We start from the raw sequence: 17,025 nt of genomic DNA, 5'->3' as shown, positions 1-17,025 counted from the left end.
TTATTTAGTAATTATTAATGATAATGCTTTACTAAATTTGATAAATTTACTTTTTCCTATCAGACTTTAATGTTTTAAACGTTTTTTTTTTTATTCAAAGTGATGTATGTGTTGGTGTAAATAAATAAATAAACGTCGGTTTTGCATCCTTTTAGCATATAATTTTAAATACAATTATTGCTTAATAAACTTATACTTTATACAATTAGAAGATACGGAAACACTGAATGAATTTACAGCCTGTGTCACTCGGGATAATGTAGGGATTTTAACAATATCCCAAATGCAAATCTATTCAGGCATTTACCGGGTATGGTGGAGTAAACAAAAATACATTCATGAACCCTGAAAACATTACAGTCCTTTTCAGGGCAGTCGTTTATATTTTTAAGATATGAGTCACATTTGTTTTCTTAAATAGAATAAACTGTGACAATAAACACTCCTTTATGTAATATACATAACAAAGTAACATAAACAATTATTATTCATCATCATCTGGTCCAGTGGTTAGAACGGGTAAATCTTAAGTTATCATGAGTTCAATCCCGGGCAAACACTGTTAAATTTTCGTGTGCTTAATTCATCTCGTGTTCTGCACTAAAGGAAAATATAGTGAGGAAACCTGCATGTGTCGGAATAAATTCCCAAAATCCTCCCCAAAACGAAATACTTGGACAAGCAATGGTACATTTGAAAGCTATTATATCATTGCTATCTATGGAGATATTCTTTAAGACTTTTCTTTTGACTTTGACTTTGACTAAGATGTGCCTTGTCCTTGTAATCACACTAACTCACCCTTGAAACCAGAATACAGCATACTCTATTGTTGTTTGGCGGTAAATTTTTTGATGAGTTGGTCGTACCTACCCAGACAGGCTTGCACAAAGTCCTACCAAGTGAGTTAGTATCCTTCACACGAAACGAATATATTTCGGTGGTAAAATTATTGGTGACGTAATAAATTAGCTTGTACCGAGGCAGTATTGTTTAGGAACATAAACACATGAGCGTAATTCATGTAAAGCCTACTAATAACTCAGCTATATTGTGCACTACTATGAGTTTATGATGAATATAATACTATTACTCTTAAATAGTGATATCCACTTTAATTTACATCCAAAATTTTGATAACAGTTTTGTCGACGTTCAAAACACACTTTTTTCGCAAATTCATAGTGAATATCACAGATTAATCAAGCTCTCGACCAATGATATCGCGTCAAATTTCTGTCAAATGTTGTTTATTACGCATTTCTCCTATTACGGTTTGAATGGAGTTCATATCATTAGTCATGCTTAAATAATATTGGCTTGGTATAAACAGTTCTTATTCGTTGTTAAACTATACGAACTGTGTTTTCTATTACAATTCCGAACTATTCTTAATCAGAACCGAGTATGGGTCTTGTAAACATATAGAGGTTTTGCTACAGTGAATCCTGCAGCGAAGCGATATTTCAGTAATTTACACTGATCAAATTCAAAATTGGCTGGAGTTTTCGTTTTGAATGCCGTGTAAGCCCGTGGAGTTACAGGCTTAAATATCATGATCTTAGTTCTCTTGGTTGGTGGTGCATTGGCATTGTATAGAGTGATTAATATGGCTATGGAAAATGGTAACCACTTGACATAAGACGACGCATATGACTGTCTTTCTATATTTAATATCTATACTAATATTATTAGAGCGTAAGTTACTCTGTCTGTCTGTTTGTTGCTCTTCCACGGCTAAAACATTGAACCGAATTTGAAAGCAAGCTTGGACTCCAAAGACATAAGTTACTGTTTATGATTAACACCTGCAACTAATTCTTAACTGCGAGCAAAACCGCGGTCCAGTAAATATATCTATTAAAAAATACATAGAAGGATTATTGAATTAATGGCGTCAATTTCCTTGGCGTTAAAATAAATAAACTGTGTTATTAGTTAGTATAACCATAGACAGCAAATAATAGATTTTGGTAGTAGAGCTTTGTGCAAGTCCGCCTGAGTACTTAAAACCACATCACTTATTAAAGTGCGTGCTACTCACACAGACGTAAAACATTTTATACCAAAAACGTCTGTGTGTAAAGAAATTTAATTTCAACAAAACATATATTTAGTATTACTTTTTTTAATTATAAGGTTTTTATTATTTTATTAATGCTATTAACTTAATTTTAATTTTATTTTATCTCAATTGAATTGTAATTATGATATATACATATATATATTTTTAATAGTATTTTTAATGAAGTGTGACTTTGACATTACAATGTGTCAATCCAATTTAAATTTGTATTTTAAATAATAATTAATGCCATAACTTTAAGTAAAAGTGAAATAAGTTTACGTTTTATGAATGTATTAAGTGTATATTTGTTGGTAGTGCTATAAATAAATAAATCAAGTAATTGAATGACAAGAAACGATATTAATTTTAACAATGATATAATATCGCTCGTAACACGCTTCTGCACTGCGAACATCTGTTTCACATCCCTTACAAAAACCGACAATTCTTAGTTGCAGGTTTATTTCTGTCGACGGAAGCTTGCCCACGTGTTATATTCAACGTACTATTCAAACTCGGCTATGAAACTTGTTAACAAATTCCTGTACTCAGACATTACGTAAATAGCATCTTTCAATACAATTTAAGGTATAAATGTTAAACATTTTTTTTTAAATCTGGATTACATTGTAAGATTAAACTTTCAAATTTTTTGCAGTGTCGCCTATGCGAAGGGGAGGGGAGGGTGTTAGGTATCACGTCGTCTTCTGTGTACCTCTGACTACCAGTATGCCATTAGAAGTTAATATTATTTGAAAATGAACGAAACTTCTAAATAATATTATAAGTCAGCGTAATCATTTCAATATCAAATTTAATTTCGATTCGCTAAGTATAGTATGATCGGAATAGTCATGACGCTATTTTTTAACAGAATAGAGCGTGATGGGGAACTAGGAAGATTAGGGAACCTGTGTCGTAAATATTATAAACAAATATAGCTATAATTATATAGTACGAAATATGATATTAATATATGTTATTAAAGTATATTAATAGCTTAATGAACATAAATCTCAAAGTTAGAAAACATTTTTGAATTTGTTCTTCTGTCCTATAAGACTCTTGTAAACATTTTCAGAATACTCGATGTATTAATTTTACAGGTCAATCAGGAGTGGTACTTGCTGGTTGGGCTTTGTTCAGACCTGTCTAAGTAGGTACCCACTCATCAGATATTCTATCGCCAAATATCAGTACTTAGTATTGTTGTGTTCCGGTTTGAAGGGTGAGCGAACCAGTGTAACTACAGGCACAAGGGATATTACATCTTAGTTCCCATGGTTGGTGGCGCATTGGCGATGTAAGCTATAGTTAATATTTCTTACACCCCCAATGTTGGGCAGTGGCGACCACTTACCATCACAAGGCCAATTTGCCAGTCCTCCAACCTTTATAACATTATTTTTTATTAAGTACAATAAAATGCTCCTAATCATATCAATGATGAAATCACCATCTACAATAAAATCGATCATTCTCAAAGAATTATCAATCAATGTAACATAAATTACATTCAACAGTAACAGCCTGTTTATTTTCCACTGCTGGGCTAAGTCGTCCTATCCCTTTCAGGAGAAGGTTATTTTAGTTGTTGTTGTAAGTTCCTAACTTATTTCACTACGCTGCTCCAATGCGTGTGGGTGGATACATATGTGACGGAATTTCATTGAAATTAGACATATGCAGGTTTCCTCACGATGTTTTCCTTCACCGCCGGGCACGAGATGAATTATAAACACAAATTAAGCACCAGAAATTCAGTGGTGCTTGCCTGGGTTTGAACCCGTAATCATCGGTTAAGATGCACGCGTTCTAAACACTGAGCCATTCGGCTCGGTGCGGCAAATTATATTCGATTAAGATTTATTATAAACAATTGTTAGAAAAAAAAATATATACATCTCAAGTCGATATACAATTACTTAGCAGATTAATCTATGTATGAATAGACAAGACAGTACATTATACCTTTTTTCTCTGTTGGGATTGACAAGCTAACCCAACCCCTGCCCCCCACTCCCACCCCCTCACACGTGGGCGAGGCCGCGGTCGGAAGCTAGTAATTATATACACGAGAAACCCTAAAATAAAATTAAAAAACGAACTCTCGTAATGCAATATATTTTATATTACAACCATGATTGATGGAACTTTCTAAGTAATACGTTTTGCTTTCATCATTTTCTATGGGAAACATTTAAAGGATTAATCGCGTTATGGGATTCCGAAAAACGTCCTTTGTTCGTTCCGTATAACGGCTTTAAAATCTCTTTGCATTTACTTGGAAAAATCTCCGGATTTCGAGGGGGATTATTAGAAGAGACAAATCAAAGAAAATTTAAGGACAGGCTCGTATCTGTGATATAATAATTATTTGGATAGATAGTTTGACAGATTTCATTTACTGGGTCTTTAAATATGGTTAACGCTTTTAGGGTTCCGTAAAGTAAAATTAACAGCTTGTAAATATCGCAGAGAAGATTTTGAGCTTATTCCACCATGCTATTCCAATGAGGATTTAGAGTTCCTGTGTTTCATCCGAGACTGATTTCCTCACGATGATTTTTCTCACTACCAATGTTCGATTACGATTCACCACTGGATCATCTCGGTTCTTCTAGGGTTCCGTACCCAAAGTGTATTATTACTAACGTATACCTGTCAGTTACAAGGATGTTAATTTAATAGCTAGTCAGTTCATTGGGTAAAATATGGGATGAGAGTCCTACTTAGTAAGTTCTAAATAAAACATATATTTATGTCGACCGGCCTATTTCGGTAACTGAGGAAACTTTCATGGGTGATCAGTCGAATACGCGGGACATATTATAATGCATTTATGTGTAACACAAATTCACTCTCTATTCCGTCCCTCTCATAGTCCAATGGGATGGCAAATCCAAAACGATCGGATGGAGTTTTTTTTTTTTTTTTGATATCATAGGTGGCAAACGAGCAGGAGGCTCACCTGATGGAAAGTGACTACCACCGCCCATAAACATCTGCAACACCGGGGGTTTGCAGATGCGTTGCCGGCCTTTGAGGAAGGAGTACGTTCTTTTCTTAAAGGTTCCCAAGTCGTATCGGTTCGGAAAAACCGCCGGCGAAAGCTGGTTTCACAGAGTGGTTGTGCGAGGAAGAAAATGTTTCAAAAATCGCGCTGTTGTGGATTTTCGGACATCTAGTTTAGGAGCAAGACCGATGGCTCTACGTGTTTTCCGAGGTATGAGGGTGTTCACAGTTCCAACTCCCAGACTTCGGCTGTTACTGAGAATTTATCGACGGAAAAATTCAATACCTTTTTCAAAACCCAGAACCTCTAGATTTGTGACCTTCAATCAGTCTTGTATGTTATATTATAAACTAAAATCTTCTCCGAAATTCACTGCACGTTCTAGTGTAAGTTTTATGTATATAGGACATGGGTTAAGTAATTTATCAAGAAATAAAAATCATTATGTGTGTACTTAACTTTAATATTGTCTTTTAGGTTTTCCTATAATGGACGTCTCCTTAAGGGGGATTTCGAAACTGGAAAACGGAAAACATAAATTTTTATAGTATCGGATGAGATAATAATCGTCGACTACGAAGAAAAACCGATACATTTATAAAAACAAATACTTCTTAGTATGTGATGTAACTTTTTATAAGTCTATTTTTTATAAGCGTCAATACCGCAGTGGCTTAATGGTTCGATCCTAATCTCTTGGGCTATTGTCATCCCTTCTCCGACCACAAGCATGAATTCCTTAAAATGGGGCACTACTATTAAACGTTAAAAATATTTTTAGACAGTTTTCTCCATTAATCAAAGATATTTTTTTTTGATTAACAAAATTGTCCTCATATATATTTTTTTGAATCAAGCCAATGGAAGTCATTAAAGAATTACAATTATTCCTATTTATGTATTTTTTATTAAATAGCTAGGCGACAATAGCCCCAACGGGGCAGGATCGACTGCGACTTTTACATTGCTAGGTGACCCATAAACTATGACGCTATCGACGCTTAAACTTTAGTAAGAAAAAGTAACATTCTGTTATCAGACGCTACTTTAGTGTGAATTTTCTTACGTAATTTTCATACATCTCCGAACACGAAATATTTTTTAAGCACATGAAAGACAAATCGTGATGAATTCGGTAATATTCAAGTGTCAATTACGGGGCTGGGGCACATTTGGTTTTTATTAATTAAACAGTTTGAAAAGACCTATTTAAAAAATGCATATAACTTCCTTCTTACTCCTTTTGCTATTCATTATTCTCAGTGTATGCCACGGTCGCCATGGAAGTACTTAGTGGCCACGACTTCCGACTTAACCGATAAATATAATTATAGCATTAGTTAAGTAACATATTTATAAAATTTATAATCGTACCTCGTTAATCAACCTGTCTATTGGTGGAAACGAAACGAAAATTATTACAGTAGCTTCCGAGCGTGAACACGTATATGTATATAAACGCGACGGGGGTCTTTAAGAAACATTATGTAAAATCGATTCATATGTAATTTATGTATGTAATTGTAATTTAATGATATGAATGATCATCTATAAGATCAAGATATAATATGAATTATCACATAATTTATCTTTATTGTTCGGAATATATCTGAGTAGTTACAAATTAATAATTGTCTTTTATTTATTTTTTATTAACTAGTCGAATTAAATAAAAATTGAACGAAAATATATAACATAGATAACACAAAGTATATAGATATAGAGCTGCAAGTCCTGAGGTCCTAGTTACAAACTCCAGGTCGGATTGATAAAAAAATATTGGAATGCTTAGTCGAAAAATTCTCAGTAGCAGCCCAGAATCTAGTATAGCCGTTGACCCTACACCTGAACTAGTCGTGCCGGAGTTGCCGTCTCCTGGGATTATAAGGGAATAGAAAGTGTTACGCAAATACTTGAGCATTATATGTAGTTGACTTTTTTGCCTTGAGATTGACGGCTATCGCTGAAATATTACTAAAAACGTCGATAGTTTACGAAATATTTTACATAAATTAAAATACTGTGGATTATAATGTGATGTCCAATTTGAATGGTTACGTGTTTACGTCTAACGTTTCAGTACAAAACGTTTGTAACAAAAACTTGAAGTAAAATTCGGTTTCAATTCCGTCACGTACTCTGTACGATTTTTTTGTTCAATTTTTCATCGAGAATTGCGAGTCAACAGGATTTGGACGTACACTTTCGTTACTACAAAATGCTTTGACAATTACGCTGTACGTTCAAATGTTGTTTGCTAGACGTTCGACAATCTATGTCAAAATCTATACAAACAACGTCATTATAATCAAATTGTTTTATTGTAACATTCCCTTTAGAAAAACGTTTGGAGATTAGTTTACCACGCTACAAGTTGGAAGATTTTCATCTGATACATGTTTTCCTTCACCAACATTCCATTCCATGACTTTTCACGTGTGCTTGCTCGAGTTTGAATTCTCAGTCACATTGAGCATCTACCAAAAATATTAGCTTACCTGAAATTCCAATCCATGTTTCTCTCGACAATAGTCCTTTATTCTGGGATAACATTTTGCCATCAAAGTATTCCTTTCCATCGTCGTATCTAGAAATGTACAAACAATTAAGCATTATTAATATTTCTGCGTGCCGCTGTTGCTCGTAACGGCTCATCTTATTTTAGCTTATTCCAATCAAAAGAGGAATAGAAACTGTCTAACTTAGTTAATAATTAAAAATGTGTTAATTGCTTTATCTAAAACTAGATGGCGTTAGTAGTTGATTGAATCGCGCTATCGTTATGTATTTCGAATAATATAGGTCATATTCATATTTTAATAAATGCCTATGCGTTCGGGGTTTAATCTTTTATTTCCCCTGGCTTTGTAGTATTGAGACAGAAGCAAATAAAAAACAATTGACATCGAATTCACGCGATACCATTGGTCGAGAGTTTGAAGAATCTATGACCGTAATTAATAATTATGGATTCGAGTCGACAAAGCTGTTATTGATCTCTTTTTTTCTAATCTTTTATCTAATTTAAACACTAAAACTCGTCAATAACTACCAAATAAAAAACAACTGTTTTGTCTTTGCTCATATAACCAGATGATTAAATAGCGTGGATTCAATTTTCAAGGCAGTTTAAATTATTTGTATTAATATTAATGTGTATTCTAACTCATATTTTTACGAAACATTGCGTTCAAAATATAAGTTTTCATCAAGTTTCTATTAAATTTCGAACACTAGTTATTACAAAAACAATATTTTTGTCACAGTTTACTTAGATAATATTTTTTTTATTCTTTATTGTACACCACAAAGAGAAAATAAATAAATACAACATGGATACAGCCTAAATAAAAGACGCGTACAATTTTGGCGACCTTATCGTTACATAGAGACAACCAACCATATTTGTACTGGAAATCGATAAAATTTATAATTTTTATATGTTTACAAGCTTTCATTGAACTCCACCGTTCAAATCAAACCGAAATACAATTTATTCAATAAGTTTTATATTAAATGTATAGCCATCACCGGTTCGCAATGTAGATTCAATCGAGAACCGACAAGAAACTCAGTAGTGACTCATTTCCAACATTTCAAATATCGAATACTGCAATTCGAACTATACACCGATTCCTCTCGACTGAAATTTTACACATCTCGGTGCTGGTGACTATACAATCAAACGTGTGACGTCATCGGTGTCGTCATATGATTTAAAAAGTACCCCACTGGCGCCAGTCTGTCGGTCTTGGCTCTGGCCTGGCACGGTGCACTGGTGGTACTCGCTATAGACTTAACCTAGACACTGAGAATGAATCTGTTTATCGATTGAAAAAGAGTAACTACTAAGTTTCTTGCCGGTTCTTCTCGGTAGAATCTACATTCCGAAACGGTGGTGGCTTCACTTAATATAGTTTGTTAAATGACGATCCAAAAGTGCTTGTAAAAGCCTACTTGAAAGTATATTTTGATTTGGTTTTTTTCTTAATGTAATTCTATCAACTGTTAATTTCTAACCTTTTTCAATAACTATATTTCTTACTACGTAGATTGTTGTGAGCGTATTTATTTGAGTTTTCATTTTGTATTCTATATATTGGTCTCGAAGGCTCCGTTTCATTTTTATTATTATTAAATTTAATTACACACTCAGACACTATAAGTATTAGGTGTGTGTATGCGTGTGTGTGTAATTAAATTTTGTATATATAATGCAAATGTGAACGTTAGATTTGGTCAACTCCTCGAGCAACGCGCTGTCTGTTCAATCGTTTTTTTTTTTTATTTCACTATTCGATAGATATTATTAATGACATTGACGCATTAAAAAAAGAGGCGTCAACTCACTATCAAGAAATCTGTATTCGCTTTTGATTTTGTATTCGCTTTTAATACTTCACTATAATGTTCCACGCGCTCTGCCTTTTGTTTTACAATCTCAGATAGTTCTAAAATATCGCTACAGAACGCATTTTTATAAAAATAGTTTTTAATATTACGCCTTAAATAGCGTTAGCGCAAGTTTTATTTCAGTAAAACATGAATTTATAAGGTGGCAGCTCCATAAATTACGGAAGGTAGGGCAAGATTATGCTTACTTATATACGGTTTATGTATGTTATGTACAAGAGCTGCTTCGTAATAATCAACCACGTTTCGTCACGCAACTCGTGATATCAAGTTAAGTAATACTTGGAAACTCTAAAGCACTAGGTTAAATTAAAAAATTGCTCTGAGTTCAATTTGATCTAATTACATTAGCAAATTATATTTATATTTTCGTGAAAATAGTATTTTATTTCTGATCTTTATTCGTATTAATTTTTTGGATCATTTAGATTGCTAATACTTACAATGCTATAATAAGTTGACCTATGAGTATGACATATTTGAAAATGTTTGTACCTTAAAAAAAAATTTGGACCTTATCATACCGAGAGGTCTCGGTTAGGTTTAGGTAAGATGGTCAATTGCAATTTTTATAATAGATAATGTTAAAAAATAAGAGTTTACAATTTTTTTTAGGTAAAATGGACGAATATTTTTCAATCTTTTTTGTGTTTATGGCCAAAAATATTTCCGTTAAAAAATGTTTCCCGCAAAAGTTGGTGATAAAAAGATTATCATTGTTTGTTTACTACTTATACTGTTTTTATTAGTCCCGTCGTTTCTCAGTAAAAGTTGATGTTCGAAAATGTTTTTATTTCGTCAAACACCATTACTTTTGATATTATAATCGGTAAAAATTCGGTCCATTGGGAGGGGACTGAGGAGTCTGCAGTAGCCCTCCTCTCTGACACAACTTCCATTAAAAAATATTACCGGTGTTGTACCTGGAGATATTATAAAAAACCCCATTTCGAGGTTAGGTTCTAGTGGCTGTGATCCCAAGACCTCGGAATCAGCGGCTTTATATCTAGATCACTTGTGACATGGAAGTTGGAAGAGTTTACACTCTCGTAGATATGGGTAGGTTAACTTTGTATGAATTTTATTATACAAGTCAAGACAGGCAGCTATTTAATACTGTATAATAGTCACTAAATGATACAAGTCCTCCCCCATTATATGAATTAGTTTTAGCTTATTTTTTGTTAATTAATATTTATCGTAACTTAATATGAATGTAATGCCTTTAAATTATACAACAAAACCTATGCATTTATACCCATGTTTATAAGGATAACCTATGTTAATATTGCTAGAGTAAGTTTATAAATATATGTATATAGATTCTATATTTTGGCTCATAAACAAAATAGTTAACCGAACGCAAACAGTTGATGTCATTGCGGTGATCCGCATTCTATCTGCATTTGGCGCAGGATATTAAGAGTTTTGTTTGTAATATTGTGATTCAGTTATATCGATTTTTAAATTTAATTTAAATATTCGATGGTTTTCTTTGAAATAGCTGTTATTTGATTGGTGGAAAATAGTCACTTTTATGTTTTTTGGCTGTTTTGTCTTGGTAGAATCTGCGTTTGATCTGATAGTAGATTTACATCAAATAAAATTCTGAAATTAAGACTAAAAAGTGTTTTAGAAGCAGCCGAGTTGAATAAAGTATAACTTGATTGATTGACTGAAAATGATCCGAAATATTTTATTTAATTCAGAATTATTAAACTTATTGACAGACAAATAAAAAATTAGTACCGCTTCGGAAAAAAAATCGAGAGAAACTTTAGTTTTCATCAGGCCTTCGGGGCTCTAACTTACCCGACGAAACGCGGTAGCTACCGCGTGTAGTACTTTTGAGGTATTAGAAAAGACGCGTCGTTTCAAATAATAATGTTCCATCATTTTTTTATAATCAATATATCTCGTAATAATAATAATAGCTCGTTTCTTAAGGCACTTTCTCCGTCACACAACTCTCAAGTAGAACAACTTTTCGCCAGTTGGAGTCATATTCCCTCCGATTAATCCAACGCTAGTTTTTTTTTTGTACATAAAACATAATAAAAAAAATTGGAGCGCAAATTATGCGAAATTATTTTAATGACGTGTGATGTGTGATAGTTATTACAATTTTTTTTTTTCTGGTTTTGTTGCATTGCTTCGGTATTTAGATAGTTTGTATCTACATTACTTAATTGACAATAAACTTTTTTTTTATGCCATTATCCGGAGCAAAGTCAAAAAGTTATAACCGTAGTAAAATTTACGAAACGACGGTTATATTTCAAAAATAAGTGTTCTAAATTTGAAATATAAAAGAATTCACCAACATATGTTTTAATTAAGACATTTTTATGGAAATAAGATTTCCTTTACACATTTTTACCTGAGGAAAGATGGCTGGCATCCAAATTCATTACGTATGCGGAAGTTTGCCAAGAAACTCCATAATATTTGTCGACTAACATGGACTTATTCATCAAATTAATTAAATCAAAAATATTTAAGTAAAATTCATATAGATTATGACTGTTTTTACTGCTATTCCAAGTTTTCACAGAACTCACCGCGGAATGCGTTTGTTTTATGCCCAAAAGGGATAATAGTAACTATAACTATATATTAAAGGAGGACTTCAGTTTAATTTGAGTACAACAAGAAGTTTATTTTATTTTAGAGGTTCCTCGTTGGTCGTAATTTGATCGTGATTCATTACTAATATAAATAAATTAATTGTTAGTATCAAGTATTTTAAAAAATAGCCTTTATTTGATTTTTTCTTTTAAAATATTCTCAGTAGCCTCTCGTGCTTTGGAAGGCACATAGAGCCGTTGGTCCTGCGCCTGAACTCTTTCTGTTCGTCAGTCGTATCAAATTTGCCGTCCCATCCATTTTTTTTTAAATTATAGGTGGCAAATGAGCAGGAGGCTCACCTGATGGAAAGTGACTACCACCGCCCATGGACATCTGCAATACCGGGGCTTGCAGGTGCGTTGCCGGCCTTTCAGGAAGGAGTACGCTCTTTTCTTGAAGGTTCCCAAGTCGTATCGGTTCGGAAAAACCGCCGGCGAAAGCTGGTTCCACAGAGTGGTTGTGCGAGGCAGAAAATGTCTTAAAAATCGCGCTGTTGTGGATTTTCGGACATCTCACCTAGATGCGGGTGATATTTGATTCTTGTGCACTATAATATGTCCTGTGTTGGCTTGGCTTTAGATTTGCCGCCGTGAGCGAAATCGGTCAGAACGACATCATCGTGCTTACAAAAGTCTAATATATATATAAAATTATCTGCACTTATCGAATAGATGTATACAGTTTCCCGTTTGTTTTGTTAAAAGTGGTGTCACTTTAATTATTCACGTGTTAAAAACAGATACTTTGTTTCGCACTAAAGGTAAATTGTATTCGCTTTTGATTTTGTATTCGCTTTTATTGCTGCACAATATTGCTACGAGCGTTCCGACTTTTTGTTTTATAATCCGAAGTCCTGGTATATAAATGTTCCGAATTCAGATTAATTAAGCTTTTTCACTGTATATTTAGCGAGAATACTTAAAAGTATTGCCGAACTTAAGATCACTTCGATAATTGAATCTCTGTTAATTAATATTTTAAGCCTCGAAACTGTCCTAGCGGTATTTTAATAATAGTTCTTATAATGAATGAATTAATGAACAGGCAAAATTATTATAATCGTGGCTTAAAATTATCATGGTTAATGTTGTGTCCCGGAGGCTTCATTTTAGCCTTTTAATAGCGTACAGGTAAATTTTATTCTTCTAAACCTTCTATTATGTAATGGTCGACATTATTCTCGTAATCTTTTATATTAAAATAATTATGATATATCTCTTTGAGATTAAACTTCAAGGTCGTTTGACAGATCTTATGTATCGAAAGCCACATACAGCCTATTCCAATTAAAGATTGAATAAAAATAAACAAACTTTAGACTTACATATTACGTGAAATTTTCCAATAATTCAACTATATTGTACACGACTGTCAGTACATGATATATATATATATATTTACCGCCTAATGGATCAATACCTTGTAGCGTAATACATTTAAAAAAAAGCGCGCGATCGCCTGTCACGTTTTGGCGCGAAGTTTGTGCGCATTTGATTTTCGAGACATAGAAAACTTGTCTACCGTACCGTTCAATCTTTATCGTATCTTCTCCATCGCACGTGGTATTGGCGAATGATCTGTGACACCTCGGCACAAATAAAAGTCACAAAACAAATTAAAAAAAAAATCGTTTTCGTTGACAGTCATTCTCACTTCTGACCGGTAACAATATTTATTTATTTATAATACAAAACTATTCCACTTTACTTATATCCACGTTAATTTTGCGGATCCGTCGTTCGAAACGTCATTTTCTCGCAAATCCATAAATAATATCATAAATTATGCAGAGTAGCAAATGTTATCAATTCTATGTCAATTCAATGTCAAAAGTTGATCGAGTATACGTATTTTTCCATTGGGTTTTCGACTATTCATAGATAACACTGAAACACATCAAAACCCTAAACCCCTTAACTGATCCATGAGCTCAACCATGACAATTCGTATAAAGAGTACGGTGAACATTTTAACGCAAGTCTTATCGGATTTTTTTTTTTTTTTTTTATTATAAGTGAATATACATTTTATTTATATTGTACTGTATTAAAAACGATGTAACAAAAACCCTATTGGATTTATCCGTACATCGGTATTCGCTGTCAACACTTATAGACTTAAAACTATACAATAATAACAAAGTAAAATATAAAAGAAACAAAAACCAGGTACATAGCAAATAAATAATGTTATAATTAGTTGTTTATTTTTTTCATAAAACAGCGATAAGTGAATTGACGCTGTGACTGTTCATTAACCTGCTCAGAACAACATCGTTTAGTATAGCGTATACAGGGTTCCATGTATTGTGTTAATTATTTTATATTTGCAAAATATACATCGAGTTTTTTCTTAATGTTTTTTTTTTATTGTTTTTTTTTAATAGTTAACAAATACATTTAATGTGGCATTGTTGCATGGACCTTAGCCAGTAATATATATTGTGATCTTATATTAATTCTGCTTGATGCGTAAACATATGCATTAAATATTTATGTTCTTTTTTTATATCTGTGGTCTCGTTTAGTTAAGCACGAGTCGATCCAATAAGAGTCATTGGATTTTTCTGACGAGCAATTTGCAGATGTAGGGATTTTTCGATGTTATATTTCCGTGCCTCCGAAAGTAAATAAATCCGTCGGCATAAACGCCAAATATCCAATCCTTCTACGAAAATAAGGTAATAGTTTGTCCATTTGCATTTGCGCACACATTTACACACACATGGTTGTAATTTTAGTCGCAATTTTGAAGTATATACATATATTATATAAAACTTACCTGTGAAAGTAGAACTGGTGAAAATCCTCACGATCTTAGAGCTGACCGGTGGGAGGGATTTCAGCGAACCACCAAAAATCAGGTCGACTGTACGGTCGTCCATCTTGGAATTTTATCTTGTATCTGTTAATTTACGTTTAAATAATATATTATAAACACTTGTTGTATGATAAATTAATATATATATATTTTGATTCACTAGAAGAATAATTTGTCTAAAAGTACAATGGATATAATAAATAATATAAAATAAATAAAAATGACCGACTTCTAAATTTTATTCAAAAATAAATGGAACCAAAACAATGGAATGTCAAACGGTATGGACGACGCTTATCTGTTTTCCTACAATATATATAAAAACTTTAACAACAACAACAAAAACTGTACATATTCTATCATTATAGCGCTCATTATTACCCAGTTTTATTCGTTTAGTGTTGCCTAATTCAGATTTACAGATACAATATTTTGCAACCCCAAATACCGTATACCCAGCGCAACCCACAAATTTAACTGCAACAAGTCCCGGGTGCAAAGAGTATCCTGGCCTTCTAGTGATCTCTCCGCTCCGCCAACAAAAAAATTTATGAGACCTTTTTGGGCGCCACAGTGGTCCAAGAATTGACCATCATCGGCGAGGCTCCCTATATTTTTACAGTCCACCCTGGTCTAAGACATACAATCATGTATTAATGTGCTAATCTCCGAATCTCCAAGTCAAATTTGTGAAAATATTATTATAGGATAGCCCATAGACTTAACATCAAGGCATGACCGGAGCTGAGTAACATTCAAAACGGATGAACCTCTTTTATCCATGTGAACAGAGGTAATTACTACTTACATATTTAGATTAATATTAACTCTTAAGCGTTATTTAATTAAAATTTTACCGTCAATTCGCGTTATCAATTAGTGCAGTTTCATGCGAAACTTTATCGAGTCCTTGAAACATCGAGATAGCTCGAAACCGGGACGTAATAAATTCAAACTTTATCTGTGCTTTAAACACTTCAACGCTAGTTTTGACGTAGTTATTTCCTTCATATCTGATATTGCTAAACATTATGTTAGTCTAAGTTACGATTCTGGGTTCCGTACCATAGAATAAAAACCGAACATTACGGCATTCAACAAAAAAATCAATATTATAAAAATTAATAACAAATGTTTGTATATATTTTTTTTTATACAGAACCTGAAGTCCTTGCTTTTAAATAAATATTTAAATCGAGTCACTCTAAGAATGACATGTTTTTTGTTTGAGATTAATCGGTATTGATTTTTTGGTCGTGGGCCAAAGCCCTAAACACAAAGTACCTTTGGGTAGGTAGCTCCCAGTCATTACATATTCTACCGTCGAACAGAAATACTTTCTATTGTGTCCCAGTTTGAATCATGAGTCAGCTGGTATAACTACAACAGGAACAATGGACGTAACATTTTAGTTTCGAGGTTGCTTGTGCATTGGCGTTGTAAGGAATGGTTGTAATTTCAAACCACAACAATGTTATGTTAGTGGTAATACTTACAGGTGGTACAATAGTCAAACCTACCTTAGTTATGAAAAAAAGTTCGAAGCTGCGTGGCCAATAGCCATAAAAGCACATATACGTACTACTCAATAGAGATTTTTTTTATTCTGTCTTCTATACCATTTAAATTGGTATACATATGTTAAAAACTAATCACTTTTTAACATGCGAATAGATGCACTTTAATTTCTATCCCGATTAAATTGGTATGTATATACAGGAAGGAAAATGTTCGTCGGCTTTTGCTAATAATAACATAATTCCCGTATCCATTATTACTGTAACACGCGAAGGTTTAATAGATATTTGTAACAGATAGGATTTTCGGTTGACCACGCCAGATAGTCATTGCCTATAAATTTGATAACGCAAGCTTTTAGTTTAATAGGACCGTATCATTAGTTATTATATAAGTGCTATGGGTAATGTATAACTTAACCTAATTTTTTTTATATCTGCTATCGACCCTTGTTATAATATTTATGTTATAAGGATTTGCAACTAGAGCCGAGATGGCCCAGTGGTTAGAACGCGTGCATCCTAACCGATGCTTTCGAGTTCAAACCCTGGCAAGTACCGCT

At 33.2% G+C, this 17,025-nt stretch overlaps 1 protein-coding gene across 1 annotated transcript in view; it reads right to left on the bottom strand.

Moving 5' to 3' along the window:
* LOC113398409 (NACHT and WD repeat domain-containing protein 2) overlaps positions 1-15,009 on the bottom strand; it is a 37,396-nt gene extending 22,387 nt beyond the window's left edge. The window contains exons 1-2 of the mRNA XM_026637144.2: positions 14,907-15,009; positions 7,583-7,671 (exon numbers count right to left, since the gene is read on the bottom strand). Of these exons, the coding sequence (XP_026492929.2) occupies positions 7,583-7,671; positions 14,907-15,009 (192 nt within the window). The remainder of the gene's footprint in view (positions 1-7,582; positions 7,672-14,906) is intronic.
* Positions 15,010-17,025: the final 2,016 nt, after the last annotated feature.

Source organism: Vanessa tameamea, chromosome 26 (assembly GCF_037043105.1).
Source record: "Vanessa tameamea isolate UH-Manoa-2023 chromosome 26, ilVanTame1 primary haplotype, whole genome shotgun sequence".
NCBI classification, from domain to species: Eukaryota; Metazoa; Arthropoda; class Insecta; order Lepidoptera; family Nymphalidae; genus Vanessa; species Vanessa tameamea.
The sequence above is the reverse complement of the archived record's forward strand: the minus strand, read 5'-3'. Positions and strand labels throughout refer to the sequence as shown.